Source organism: Corvus cornix, chromosome 8 (genome assembly GCF_000738735.6).
Source record: "Corvus cornix cornix isolate S_Up_H32 chromosome 8, ASM73873v5, whole genome shotgun sequence".
Taxonomy (NCBI): domain Eukaryota; kingdom Metazoa; phylum Chordata; class Aves; order Passeriformes; family Corvidae; genus Corvus; species Corvus cornix.
In genome coordinates this window covers 24,888,258-24,902,560 of record NC_046338.1, presented here as the reverse complement: position 1 = coordinate 24,902,560, position 14,303 = coordinate 24,888,258, and the positions used below count along the sequence as shown (strand labels likewise).

The 14,303-nt window shown below is 57.7% G+C and overlaps 2 protein-coding genes across 6 annotated transcripts; both read left to right on the top strand.

Annotated features, from left to right (window-relative positions):
• The first annotated feature begins 50 nt into the window (after positions 1-50).
• LOC104695441 (flavin-containing monooxygenase 5-like) lies at positions 51-6,163 on the top strand. Of its 3 annotated transcripts, none has more exons than XM_039556206.1 (8): positions 51-739; positions 2,827-3,015; positions 3,097-3,259; positions 3,932-4,074; positions 4,303-4,502; positions 4,592-4,938; positions 5,336-5,408; positions 5,493-6,163. In XM_039556206.1, the coding sequence occupies exons 1-8, from the start codon at positions 434-436 to the stop codon at positions 5,848-5,850; spliced, it is 1,779 nt and encodes a 592-aa protein (XP_039412140.1). In that variant the 5' UTR covers positions 51-433; the 3' UTR covers positions 5,851-6,163. The 3 variants fall into 3 exon arrangements, with proteins under 3 accessions (XP_039412140.1, XP_039412142.1, XP_039412141.1); XM_039556208.1 differs by lacking the exon at positions 51-739 and adding an exon at positions 2,134-2,373; XM_039556207.1 differs by lacking the exon at positions 51-739 and adding an exon at positions 2,134-2,552.
• Positions 6,164-6,456: 293 nt separating this feature from the next.
• On the top strand, positions 6,457-14,267 carry PRKAB2 (protein kinase AMP-activated non-catalytic subunit beta 2). Of its 3 annotated transcripts, none has more exons than XM_039555686.1 (8): positions 6,457-6,521; positions 9,126-9,303; positions 9,533-9,699; positions 10,541-10,634; positions 11,202-11,322; positions 12,520-12,653; positions 12,947-13,015; positions 13,359-14,267. In XM_039555686.1, exons 2-8 carry the CDS (start codon positions 9,142-9,144, stop codon positions 13,434-13,436), a joined length of 825 nt encoding a protein of 274 aa, XP_039411620.1. In that variant the 5' UTR covers positions 6,457-6,521; positions 9,126-9,141; the 3' UTR covers positions 13,437-14,267. The 3 variants fall into 3 exon arrangements, with proteins under 3 accessions (XP_039411620.1, XP_010407622.2, XP_010407621.2); XM_010409319.4 differs by lacking the exon at positions 6,457-6,521 and adding an exon at positions 6,624-8,205; XM_010409320.4 differs by lacking the exon at positions 6,457-6,521 and having other exon boundaries at positions 6,623-9,303; positions 11,202-11,316.
• The last annotated feature ends 36 nt before the right edge of the window (positions 14,268-14,303 follow it).

The following is a 14,303-nucleotide window of genomic DNA, read 5'->3' as shown; positions in this document are numbered from 1 at the left end:
GCCTTGAGTCGCTGGCCCACAATAGCATGGGCTGATGCACACACATGTTCCACAGCATGACAGCCTCTCTCAGGATGTGTGCTGCGGGAGCGGGTCCCAGCGGTCACAGCGGCACGGCTCAGTGCCACTCTCTTCCCCTGCACACAGCCCTCCAGAAGGTGGTTGGGTGGGCTGGGGACCCAGAGTGGGTAAAGGATGGGGGTCCTGGCCACCACACGCCTGGACTGGTCATGCCAGCCCCCTGATCATCCCCTAGGTTTGTTTTCCACACCACAACCTGCCAAAATCTGAAGCACAGCCACATCTCTGCCCTGCCCAGCAAGTCATGGGGCAATGTCGGCGTCTTTAAGAGTTTACAGAACATAATGTGCATCTTGCGGCGGGCAGGCACAGGCAGGAGGCGTGGCAGGGCAGTGGGGGAAACCTGTAGATCATGTCTGAAATAAGCACATCTTGTGACACCCCAGCTGACCTCAGCCACCCACAGGAAGCACAGGGACAGCCTCCCTGGTGGGATCTGCCTGGTTCCGCAACCCCCCTTCAAGTGTGTTTTGCTCTTGGCCACGGCTTCTCCAGCATCCCTGCCACCACCACACCGTGGGACATGGCTGCCCAGAGAGTAGCTATCATCGGTGCCGGTGCCTCTGGCCTGTGCACCCTGAAATGCTGCCTGGATGAGGGGCTGGAGCCTACCTGCTTTGAGAGGAGCAAGGACATCGGGGGGCTCTGGCGCTTCGAGGTAAGCCCCGCGCAGCCAGCCTGTCAGGCGGCAGCAGCACAGATGGGACTGGGATCGCTCCTTGGCAGATAAGGACGCACCACTCCCCTGCTTTGCATGCATGCAGCAGGCAGGTTTCCAAGGAAAACCACAGGAAAGTAAACCTGCTTTGGCAGCGTGGTGCCAGCTGGTGTGTCAGACACATAGGACCAAACTCCTGCTCACCAGCAGCAGGATGAAGCGTCCTCAAGGACTTCAGTCCATGGCTTGCTCCCCCAGCTCAGACTTCCCTTTCCCATCCCTCCCTTCCCAGTCTCATCTACCCCTTCCTCTGCTGTTTTGCTCTTGGTGGCTCCCAGCCCCTTCCTACCTGTCATATCTGACCCCCTGTCTGTCCCAGTCTCTGTCCTGCCCAGGCCTTTCTGGGAATCAAGATTGCTCCTCTCCCTGCTTCTCTGCCACTCGCCCACATAGAGACACCGAGTGCTGCCTTCTCTGTGCCTGGACTCTCCCTGCCTTGGAGCAATCCTGGAGTTTGTCTCTGCCCCCACCTAATGAGGCTGCTGAATTTTATCCCATGGACCCACCAACAAGATGATCAGTGTTCCCACCATGCCCAATATGCGTGTGGGAGAGCCCTGGGGAGACACACATGGCCCTATGCCAGAGTGGGGTCTGGGGTGGATCAGTCACAGTCTGCTGGTTATACCTGTGATGTGTCAAGGACAGAGCTGGTGTAGCAGAATCAGAGCAGCAGCATCCAGCTGCCAAGGTACAGACCTGGCAAGCAGGAGCAGCCACTCAGCAGAAAGCACTGGAGCTGGCTCCACAACCAGCGAGACCTGATGTGGCTGCCAGGGCAACAGCACCACAGCGTTACAGCGGGGATTACTGTAACACGCATATATCAAACCAGGAGTCCCGTGGAAAAGAAATATCTATGGACAGATTCTTGGTAGATGTTTCAGAGATGTTTATTTCCCCAGCCGCACGGCCGGGGCTCTGCCGAGGAACCCTCACAGTCCGGGCTGAGGGTCCCTGCCCGCGCAGGGAACACAAACCAACCAACGGGAACGAGGCTGAGCAGGGGCAGGGAAACCCCGTGTCTGTGCCCTCAGGGCCCCTCTCCCAGGGCTACACGGCGGGGGAGGGACCCCGACACCACAGGAGCTTTGGGAATGTGCCACCTCATAGGGGCAAGGAGTGGAAGTGGGGAAACTGAGGCACAAGACCACCATGACCCACTGTCACCACTGCCTGGCTCCTGCCAGTCCAGATGTCTTGGTTTGAAAGACAGGTGTCTGCTAAGGAAGGCAGGAGCCTCTCTTGGAATAGAAAATGTAACCCCCTTCCCTCTGAATCACTATAATTTTGAAATTAAGGGGCTTTCAGGCAATTATATGAGAAATAGGGATAACAGTTCTTTACTAGTATATATAACAAGACAATAATACAAAAATACTGGCTTAACCTGACAGAGTCAGGATATGACCTGACACCCTGCCGGGCAGGGTGGTGGTACCAGTCCAATGAAGTGGTGGCTGCAGTCCTCTTTGAAGCGGTTCTGTTGAAGTGATGATGCTGTAGGAAGGTCTGGTCCTCCTCTGAACGTCCGGTGGTGGTTATGTAGCTCTTGTCCTCTGGGAATCCGGTAGGTAAGGGCTGCTTGTGCTGTTCCAAACCCCAGATTACACCCAGGTGGGAATGCTTGGCTCCTCCCCCTGGGCGGAGCAGCTCACAATGGGCTGATATAATTCTGTGAGTCAGGTGGTGGGTCCTTGATAGCCCCTTAAACAGAGACAGCCTCAGAGGGAATTATCAGGGATGAGTCATGGTAGGAGATAACAAGCACTGCCCCACTGCTTTAATAGCTGGTGAAGATGATAATAGAATACATACTTTTAGTTACATCTTACATTGTAACACTGGACCTACCTCTTCCCTGTTTTTTGGGGTGGGGGTCTCACCCACGGGAGAGTGCTGGATGCAGGGATGGGTGCTACAACCACCTGTGGCTTAATCCTGCACTCACAGGGGAGGTGCCAGGCAGGGCGGGCAGGTAGCCCTGCAGTCCCTGGCCAGCACTGAACTGTGCCCCGCTCCCACAGGAGCACCCCGAGGACGGCCGTGCCAGCATCTACCGCTCCGTCATCATCAACGCCTCCAAGGAGATGATGTGCTTCAGTGACTTCCCCATCCCTGAGGACTTCCCCAACTACATGCACAACTCCAAGATCATGGAGTACTTCCGCATGTACGCCCAGCACTTCGACCTGCTCCGCCACATCCGCTTCAGGGTGAGAGCTGGGGGGCCGAGGGGGAGGCGGCAGCGGGAACAGGGGGCACAGGGTGCCTGACACCGCTCCCCCTGTGCCCAGACCAGCGTGTGCCGCGTGTCCAAGCGCCCCGACTTCGCCAGCAGCGGGCAGTGGGAGGTGGTGACGGAGAGCGAGGGGAAGCAGGAGGCAGCTGTCTTCGACGCCGTGCTGGTGTGCAGTGGGCACCACACCGACGCACACCTCCCGCTCAGCTCCTTCCCAGGTACTGCCTGTGGGCTGCTTGCTTGCCTGCTCCCTGACATCCCTAAATGCCTTTGCAGCTTAACACACCAGGTGGGATTGCATGAGTATCCAAAGCATCCTGCTGGCAGATGTCACCGCTGCCAGTGTGCCTCGCCCACCTGAGACAGGCTCCCTCTCCATGTTGCTGGCAAAGCACCTGCTAGGCTCTCCAACTCCTCACCAAGGCTGGAGGGCTCAGCACTGGTGGTGGGCTTCTCCTCTGGGTGCCAGGGGAAAATGCCCTGGAGGGTTTTCAGCTGTGGAGACCCTCTTTGGCTGGGGAATGGGCTGGAGCATACTGTCACCAGGGTCTGGCGAGATGACACGGACCTTTGTTGTTCCTCTACCAGCAATGCATGGCACAAGACAGGACCTGCAGCAGAATTTTGGGATGGAAGCATGGAATTCTCCAGTCCAAGCCCTGTTCCAAGCCAGGCCAGTCCCAAAGCTAGAGCAGGATGCTCAGGGCTATGCTGAGTGTCTTCCATGCTGGAGATGCCACCACCTTTCTGGGCACTACCCCAGGGCTGCATAACTCCTGTTGATCACTTTGGTCCTAGCTTGTTCCCAAAACACACCACCAGTCTGAACAGGGGGCAGCCACCCTCCTGTCCCACACCCGAGCCCAGCATGGCTTTCCTCTCTCTTCCAGGGCTGGAAAAGTTTGAGGGCTGGTACCTGCACAGCCGGGACTACAAGAGCCCTCAGCCCTTTTGGGGAAAGCAGGTGGTTGTGGTTGGCATCGGGAATTCAGGCATTGATATCGCAGTGGAGCTGAGCCACACAGCCAAGCAGGTGTGCTGGGGGAGCTCACGGGGATGGGACCCCAGAAGGCACTGATCATCCCCCACCATCCCCTGTGGGCTCCCCTCCCTCCAGTACCTGGCCACAAGCACCCCATCCCGTCCGGGGTGGCTATTGTGGTCCCAGCAGCTGTATTGGCTTTCCCTGTTCCTGGAGCACAGCTGGGGCCCAGCCCAGTCTGAGGATGCTGCCATGCTGCCACCTCTCTTCACCTTCCAGGTTTTTCTCAGCACCAAGCGTGGGTCCTGGGTGCTGCACCGGGTGGCAGAGAGTGGGTACCCCTCTGACTTCAGCTACATGAGTCGCTTCACGCAGCTCCTCCAGTACCTGCTGCCTCCAAATGTCATCAATTTTTTCGTGGAGAGGAAGCTGAATGCCCGCTTTGACCACACACTCTATGGCCTAAAGCCCAAGCACCGGTGAGTGCCCCAGCAGCACCCCAAGTACCTTCTCCAGTGAAGGCCATCCTCCTGCCAGGGCCTGAACAAGGTCCGTCTGTGCCTTCCAGGGTCTTTGACCAGCACCCGACCGTCAATGATGACCTGCCCAACCGCATCATTTCAGGCAGGGTGCGGGTGAAGCCAAACATCCAGGAGTTCACAGAGACATCTGCCATTTTTGAGGATGGCACCAGGGAAGATGTCGATGCTGTGGTCTTTGCCACAGGATACAGCTTCTCCTTCCCATTCCTTGAGGGGTTCAAGGTGGTGGAGAATCAGATCCCTCTCTACAAATTCGTGTTCCCTCCTGACCTGGAGAAGCCGACGCTGGCTTTCATTGGCTTCATCCAGCCCCTGGGTGCCATCATGCCCATCTCTGAGCTCCAGTGTCGCTGGGCCACCCGTGTCTTCAAGGGTACGTCAAGCAGGTTGGGGCAATGCAGCTGGGTTCCCCCAGCCACGCCAAGACTGGGTTGTTGCTGGTGGCATCCCCTGATACGCTGCCTCCCCACACTCAGCTTTTTATCTTCCTTTTGCTTATTCATGAGGACAAAACCCCGCTCTGCATTTTCTACAACTCTTGTACTGTTCTTCTCTTGTGGGGGCTACTAACAGGTCCTGTTGCCTGCAACCACATTCTCCCTTTCCTTTCCTGCTGTTACTTTCTTTGCCCATGTCTCCCACTTTGCTCCTGACGTGGTGGCACGTTCCAAAAGCCCCACATTCCAACAGAGGCCAGGCTGGGCTGCAGAGCCATCCAGACGGTGGCAGAAGCACAGCCCAGCCTCCAGCTCCAGCCTCGTTTTGCCCAGGGCTGCAGGGCCTGCCACCGCTCGCCGACATGCTGGCTGAAATCACACAAACCAAGGAGAGAATGGCTCAGCGGTAAGGCCCCTGCGCAGCATCGCCCTGCTGCCCTTACCCCGTACCCCCGCGTCAAACCTGCCTGCCCTCCCTCCCTGCCCACAGGTACGTGAAGAGCCAGCGGCACACCATCCAGGTGGATTACATCCCGTACATGGACGAGCTCGCCTGCCAGCTGGGGGTCAAGCCCAACGTGCTCACCCTGTTCCTCACGGACCCCAAGCTGGCGCTGGAGGTGGTCTTTGGGCCCTGCACGCCGTACCAGTATCGGCTGCGGGGCCCAGGCGCGTGGGCGGGCGCCAGGGAGGCCATCCTGACCCAGCAGCAGCGCGTGGTCAGGGCCCTGCAGCCTCGGGCCAGCGGTCGCCCTGCCCGCTCCAGCGCCGTGCCCCACGTCCTCACGGTGCTCTTCAGCATCGGCATGATTGTGGCCACCCTCGTCTATGTCTCGCTCTCTCCTTAGCCTGAAGTGAAGGAGATAGCGGGTCCTCCCGGCAATCTTCTCCTTTTCCCTTGGGCTATGTTTTCTCTCGCTAGGTGTGCTGGAGCACGGACGGAGTCGTTCGATCAAGGTGCAGCCTGGTCTGTTGCACCTTCCCGCTGTGGTACCACCAAGTCTGCTCTGAGAACAGGGATCACTCCCCTTCTCTAAATCCTGGCCCGGCAGCCGCACGAGCTCTGTCTATGGGATAGGTCACAGAGGTGGTGGGGAAACTGGGAACGTGCCCAAGCGGGGCTCCTCGGGAAAGGGCAGTAAAGCTTGTCCCGCCACAGTGCCCGACTGCGTCAGTCTGTGGGGTCCATCTTGAGAGCCCGTCCTGCCCACGGGCAGCACCCTGGCCGCTGGTACGACTCAGCAACCCCGCCGCGCCCGGCCCCATCCCTGCCCGCAACAGACACGGCCGCCGGCGGCTTGAGGCAGCGCGGCCGCCGCCCGCGCGCCATTGGCAAGAGCGGGCCGACCGCCCTCAGCAAACATGGCGGGTGCCCGGCGGTGGGGCCGCGGGTCGGGGGCGGGGCGCGGCCGCGGAGCGCGGCGGGGGCGGGTCAGAGCGCCCCGCAGCGGCCGGCGGGGGGTGGCGCCATCTTGGACGGAGGCGGAGAGCGGGGCGGCGGCGGCGGCGGCGGCGGCAGGTGGGGTCGGGCCGGGTCCGGGCCTGGGGACGGCGGGGTGGGTGTCACGGGTGGGTGGGTGTGAGGGTGGCGACTCCCCGGGCGCCGCTGCGGGTGGCGGTGGATGAGGCGTGGCTGCGGGTCCCCGCTGTGTAGCCGTGTCCCGCACCCCTCAGCGGTGCAGACTCCGTCTGGCAGCCCCTCGGGAGGGCCCGGCCCCTGCCGGTGTGTCCCGCTCCTCCCCCGGGTCACGGCAGACCCGCGGGCGCCCGTGGGCCGAGCCCGCCGCGACAGCCCCGCCACCGCCCCCGCTGAGCAGAGCCCGAGCCCTAGCCCTGCCTGCTCGGAGGGAGATTTTCCGCCCCCGGTTTCTCAGCTCATCCCCTTAACCTTACGGCAACCTCCGGGCTCAGCTCTAGTTCCCGTCTCCGAAGGAGGGAGAGCCCGGGTGGATCTGGCTTCCCCGGGCCCCCAGGCGGTGTCAGCCCGGCGGGATGCTGGACCCCGTCCGTCCCTCAAAACCCCCCTGGGAATGCCTGCCAGTGCTCCCCAGTGCTGCTTGACAGAGACCCCATCCGTTCTGCATAAACCCCCTCGGGCTGCCTGCCAGTGTTTCCCAGCGCGGTCACTGGCCGGGTGGGAGAGGCAGCAAGCATGGCACATCCCGGGGTGGGGGGAATGAGTATAATTCACTTATCATTTTCCAAGTGAGGACGTGGGGCTGGCTGGAACGGAAGGGCCCTGGTGATGGGGCGGGCAGGCAGGGGCCCACCTTGCTGCGGGTTGCGGCTGGCAGGGGCTTGCTGCCAGACTGGATGTCCTGAGATGTCATGGAGGTTTGCTGGTGTGGGCAGCATTTCCATCCGTGACTTGGACACACCTGTGTCACATGATTTCCCGTGCTGCAAGGGCTGGTCTGGGTGCAGGAGGGTTTGAACTGTAGAAGTTAATTCAGCAAAGCCAGGTACTGCAGGCTGTGCAGAGACCTGTCCTGGCATGGGCAGGGTGCCTGTGTATGTGATGGAGGGGATTCAGATGGCACACGCCAGACAGGAGCCATCGCTTGGGATAAAACTCAGGAGGTGTTTGGAGAGCGTGACCTGTAAGGGACAGAGGTACTGGATTCCTTTTGGAGAAGACAAAGGGAAGCTTCACATCTGTCAACACCTGCACGTATCTCTCAGGCCTGTCCTGCTACAAAAGGATGTTCAGCCTTTCCTACCTTCCTCCCTGTAGATGAGAAGTAAGGGAGTAGTGGGAGGAAACTCCTCAACAGCAGGTCTGGAGGTACAGGGGCAGTTTTTGTGAGGAGCTGTCTGAGCCTCCCCAGAGCAGAGGGGGAAGATGTCAGAGAAAGAGGTGCAGCTCATCTGACCTGGATCTTCAGGTACACTTGATCTGCACTGAGAGGGGTGGGGGTATGGGTTAGCTGCCCACTTGAGCTGCCTTTTAGCCCCCAGGATTTAAGAAATACTGTAGTAATTGTTCCATAATATCCTAAAGCCTGGCTTTGGCTGGCAGCCTTGCTTGGCACCCTTCCTATAACTTGATCTTTTAAAGAAACCTCCAAATGTCACAAGTGAGCACATGAAGCAAGGCTGGCTGTCCCCTTGCTTGCCCTACAGAGCCCACGGTAAGCTGAAACCTACAAAATAAGCCTGGAAGTAGTCAAGAACCCCAATCCATCTCGGCTCCTGGAAAGAGGGTAAGGCCTGAAGAGTCCCGAGTAGCTTGCAGTGGCTTTGTTCTTTGTCCTGAGAGGTGTCTAGTTGCTCATGGCTTGGTCAGTTCTCCTGTTTTGCTTTCTCTGAGCTGGGTGAGATTGGGGATGGCAGCCCATCTCCAGCTGCAGAGGGATGCCAAGGTGGCCAGGGCTGCCCTTCCCTCACCGTGTGCCTCCAGACAGCCAGGCAGACACTGGCTAGGTCACAACAAATGGTCCTCCCCACTGTGCTGTGCTGCAGCTGACACGGTGACTTGCCTGGTGAATCATAAGTGAATGCTGCTGAAAGCTGAGCTTTTTGCAGACACCACAGCATTAGCCCCACTCCTTGGACAAGCTCCATCTTGGGCGATTCTACTCGGACACTTGAAATGCTCCCTGTTGCCTTTGCAGGCACAGGGCTCTGCTCTTCTGCCTGCGAGCTCTTGGAGACTTGTTGGGGACTGTAAAACAGCTGCTGCTTTCACTCCCTGCCTGTTTTCTTGCTGGATGTAGGGGGTTGTCTGTAGAGCCTGACTGCGGGACTGTGAAAGAGGCTCTGTTAATGCCAGGCAGTTGATTTGCCAATAAAGGTTGGCTTTATTTTTCCCATCAGCTCTACTCTGCCGGCTGCCAAAGGCTGATGAGGGACACAGATTAACTGGTATTGGTTTTGGAGTCTGACAATTACCAGCTTAACTAGAGTGGTGGTTCTTAAAGATGTGGCTATAATTAGGTCAAACTGTCTTGTTTGTTGAATTCCCATTCAACTCCCAAACTTAGTAGTGGAAATGAACTTGGGGCCTTTTTCAGGATTGCTGTTTGTCTCCATTGGCAAAGAACATTGGGAGATGGCTCCTTTGCTCCTCTCCTTGCTGCCAGAGCCCGTGGGCAAAGGCAGTGTTGTTCTCTGTCCCTCACAGGGGCTGCTGAGCTGTCATGGGGAACACCACCAGCGAAAGGGTGTCTGGGGAGCGCCATGGCTCCAAGTCCCACCGCTCGGACGGCTCCAGTGCCTCCCACCCCGCCAAGGAACACCCACACAAGATCATGGTGGGCAGCACCGATGATCCCAGCGTTTTCAGCTCCCATGACTCGAAGGTAGGGGCTGGCTGCTCCCTTCCCTGCCTGGCCCCTGGAGCTTTGGCTCACTGGCTGTGTGGGGCTGTGTTCCCAGCCATTTGAGGGGTCTCTGGGGGGCTGGGAGGCTGGAGGAGCTCTGTGGTGCTCCTGTCTGGGATGTGCAGGTGAGCTGGTAGAGGCCAGGGGGAAGTGAATGGGTTCACAGTTGCCTCTGTGTCTCAGTCAGGCTCTGGTTTTCTTTGCCCAGATTCCTGGGGACAAGGAGTTTGTGTCGTGGCAGCCAGATCTGGAGGAGTCAGTGAAACCATCCCAACAGGCTCGTCCAACTGTCATACGCTGGGCTGATGGAGGCAAAGAGGTCTTCATCTCTGGATCCTTCAACAACTGGAGCACCAAGATCCCACTCATCAAGAGGTAGCAAGTCCCTCAAGTCACTTACTCTATGTTCTCCTCTGCTCCAGTGCAGAGAATGTTTTCCTTTGCTCACCCAGCTTCTCTCCATTCACCCCAGCTGTGGGTCTGAGACAAATACACAGTCAGCTCCTTCCCTGGGTGGTGCTGCAGGGACAGTGGGAAGTTGTGAAACAGGGACAGGACAGGATGGTCCACTTTGCTTGCCCAGCTGGATGTCACACAGCAGCCAGTCCTGGCAGCAGAGCCCTGCCCAGGTATGCAGCAGTCCTCTGGAAGCTGTCAGCTCTTCCTTTGGCTGCAGCATTACCCCATGCCAGGTTGTATTGCTGCCAGTTAGTTAGTTGTTTGTCCCTCACATATCTTCCTGCCCTAATGGTGTTCTCACTGTTCTTCAACACATCTGTGACTTACATGGAAGCTCATGTAGGACTCTGGGCATAATCCTAGCAATTCATCTGGAATGAGTTTGTCTCAATTGCAGGCTTGACAAACAGAGCTGTCCCACTTGCTCCTGTCCTGCCATGCCAGCACAGGGCAGGAGCTTTGCCCATGCATTCTTCCCAGCCTGTCTTGCACAGGGTGTCTGTCACATCCACTTTTTCTGGGCATGGAGAGCTAGACTGCCACTTGCAGCTGCCAGGGGTTTGAGCCATGCTGGTGCTTGGAATGCTCATACCTGTTGTGGCCATGCCTTGAGTCACTGACGATAAGCAAGCCTAACTCTGCATGAAGGTGTTGGGGTAGAGGGTCTGGGTAGTGCTGGTTCCTGGGGCCCCATGGAAGAGCAGCATTCAGAGCATCAACAGGGTGATGCTGTTGCACCTCTGTTCTCTCTGCACAGCCACAACGACTTTGTTGCTATCTTGGACCTTCCAGAAGGAGAGCACCAGTACAAATTTTTTGTGGATGGCCAGTGGGTCCATGATCCATCTGAGGTAATGCTCAAAGCTTTATCCCCGCAGATCTTGTCTTCTTCAGGGAGCTAGACAGGATGTAACTGCAGCAGAGGGGGAACAGGAAGAGCAGAGACTATCTACTGAAACAAAAGGCACACCTCCATCTCCTGAGACATTTCAGAGGCTGGTTCCTCTGGACTTAGTCATGCTTTATGGGGAAGCATTGGGAAAGGGCAGGGAAATTCCAGAAGGCCCTCAAGCCCCACTGAGAATTGGCTACATGGGAAGATGGCCATGAGGTCAGCATTCACAGGTTCTCCTCCAAACTGAATCATGCGGTAGCAGCATGGGAAGGACAACACACCTACCCATGGACATGTAGCAGGATGGAGGATGGAAATAGGAGGTGATGTAGGAGTGTGGGATAAAGGAAAATCCTCCCAGGGTAAACAGCAGAGATCTACAGGTGTAGGGCAGAGACAGACACCAGCCACCTCTGAGGTAGTGTTGCAGCAAAGACAGCTTGGGCTGGAAGGATGTAGGAAACATTGAATGTGCCTCAGCTGGAGGTGAACATATGAAGATTCTCACCCCAGTTCTTTCCAGCCTGTGGTTACCAGCCAGATGGGGACGATAAACAACCTCATCCACGTCAAGAAGTCTGACTTCGAGGTGTTTGATGCATTGAAGGTGGATTCCTTGGAGAGCTCAGAAACCTCAGGTCGGGGTGAGTTTTGTGGCATTACAGCTTTGCATGTGCTATTTTCCACCTCCTCTCCTCTGAGACTCACTGCTCTGAGGTGCACAGACCCCCTGGCAGAGGTGTGGGCCTGCAATGGGGATGAATAGTGTTGGGCAGCGTGTCCTCCCCAGCCCACAGCTGAGGCCTGGTCCCTCTGGAGGGCCTGTGTTGGTGTAACTTGTTCTGTGCTAGCACCATCCCAGAGCAGAGCTGCTGCCTGTGCGTGGCTGAGGGAGCCATTTCGGACTGGGAAATGCCAAGAACATCAGCCCTTTCTGTCTGATCAACTGTAAGTCATCTGATCCAGGGTACAAGCTAGGTGATAGCAGGATCCAGTTTATTTTCAGCAGCTCCTCTTGGTTTTCATGCCAAGGTAATTTGTACCAGTGCTAGCACATTGCAAACCTCCATGTCTGCTTGTGTTACAGCAGCAGGTTAGGTTACCACGCAGGCACCGGTGGTGCTGGCTCAGTGTGAAATGCTGGCAGGAAGCTCAGTCGTGTGTCTGTCCCTGGTGCAGCCCTATCTCAGATACAGCTCAGCTCCATGTCCTTTCCCAGCCTGGGCAAGAGACTCTCTGCTGGAGAGAAGCCAGCAAGCAGCAGCAGCTCGAGGAGGTGGAGCCCTTCTGGGGACTGGCTGTCCAAATTTTTCAGATCAGATGTAGCTGGGAGATGCAGCCAGTCCAGCTTCCAGTGACCACAAGCTCCCGAGGTCCCTCCCATGTGTGGGACAGCTGCTCAGTCTAGAGTTCCCGTTTGCCTTCCCTGGACCTCCTCATCAGGCAGCGCCAAGAGCATGTGGGCAACCATCTCCCTGTGCCCCTGCTGCTGAGGGCACAGCTCTGGAGCAAGCCAGCTGCTTCCTGCAGGGAGAGGGACCTGGCTGTGCTGAGAGCTGTGTGCTTGAGGGGTCTGTGATGGGTAACATGGGGTGCTTGTGTTGTGTCAGTGCATGTACCAGCTTACAGCCCTGCTTGGAATTGCCATAGGCTCGCCCGGCTGCTTTTTCTGCTGTGAAAAGGCTGAGCTGGTGCTATAGAACAGATACCTGCCCATGGCTTGTGGAGGATGTTGGCACTTGAAAGACCTTGCTGAGTCCTTCTAAGCTTCTTAGGAGCTACTCTATGTTTGCCCATCCTGCTTCAGTCACTTCATGTCTCTACCTTTGTCTTCTCTCTAGATTTATCCAGCTCCCCACCGGGACCTTATGGCCAAGAGATGTATGTATACCGGCCTGAGGAGCGCTTCAAATCCCCACCCATCCTCCCGCCTCACCTCCTCCAGGTCATCCTCAACAAGGACACCAATATCTCGGTGTGTACCAGCATACTGCCCACAGAGAGAGCCACACTGGGGTCGGAAAGGGAGTCCTGTCTGCAGGGAATCTGGTCTCCCCTTGGCTGGGGTCTGGCCCTTGGTATTTCCTAGGAAAAGCATCACTTTTCCCATTTACTACACTGATTTGGCCTCCTAGCTGAGCTCTGTTCCTCTTCAGAACAGCCAGAGACAGTGGCAGCTGAAGCTGCCTGAGACAGCAGCTCCCTGTGCTGGCAGGAGCTGGGGGATCAGGGCTCTGCTGTTCTCCTGTGACACTCCTCTCCTCCTAGTGTGACCCAGCACTGCTGCCCGAGCCCAACCACGTCATGCTCAATCACCTCTACGCGCTCTCCATCAAGGTAAGCGCAGGTGCCACAAGGGTGCTGTGTGAGGGAATGGGAGCTGCCCTGACTCCAGGCACCTGCAGCACCTGCAGGGAGCAGAACCTGGTCAGCTGGGGGATGGAGATGGGACCTGGCTGCCTGGTGAAGTGTGGCACGAACAGGGGCAGAGGGTGTGGCTTCCTGACAATTCCCTTCAGCTGCCTCCCTGCACCGTGGTGGAGCTGAGCACATGTCAGACCCTGCCCTTGCTCTGCCCTGCTGTGTATTGGACTGGCTGTGGGACTAGGGACAGGCTGGGGCAGCTTCCCAAGCCCCGGGGGTGCCCCAGCCCCACACTCTGATGCTGTGCCTCTTGCAGGACGGCGTGATGGTGCTCAGTGCCACGCACCGCTACAAGAAGAAGTACGTCACCACGCTGCTGTACAAGCCCATCTGAGCCGGGGCCTCACATGCTCCCCACGCAGGACACGAAATGCCGCTTTGTCTGCACACACTGGGCCATGGGACTGTGTGACAACTCTGGCTCCAGCCTTGAACCTTGCAGGGACACAGGCCCCGGCAACAAGCTCAGGGCCACTGGGGCCTGTGACACTGTCCCATCCTACTGGCGTGGTTTAGCTCTTGGTTTCTGCCCACCTGCAGCTTCCCTTGGCTTCTGTGAGTCTCTGGGACCACTTTGCTGCTCACCAGAACAGCCTCTCCTCACGCCCAACACGGAAAGGGCTTCACTCTGCCTGTCTTCTCCAGCCTGTGAGGGCCTCAAGCTGGTCCTGGCACTGCACCCAGTCCAGGCTCCAGGAACACATCCTATTCTTCTGAAGGTTGCGCTGCTGTCCTGGTGATGAGTCTTCAAGGCCACCTTGTTTGCTAGGGGCTCTGTGATACCCCAGCCTGGCACCTGCCCCGTCCCACAGCCCTGGCTGTGAGGCTTCCCACCAGCTTTGAGGAGGGCTCTGCAGCCCCAGCCCTCTGCCTGGTTCAGCGTTGAGCAGCATGATGGACAGTACAGCTGGACCCAGCCACTCTTACCTGCTGCTGTGAGAGCACCGTCAAGGACTGCAACACCCTGTCCCCAGCATCGGGTGCTTCTGTGGGGCAGGGCTGACTTTGTCACAGCCAGAGGGGCACAGGCACCTGCCCACGCTGGAGGGGCCTGGGAAGAGCAGAGCCAGGCAGGCACTCCAGGACACTGGCTGCACCGCCTGCTGCCGCAGCAGTGCCATGGGACAGGGGGTTCTCTATTTATTACAGTATTTATTGTTCTCAGTGCTGCTTGCCTGGTGTTGGAGAGGGGCTCTAGAAC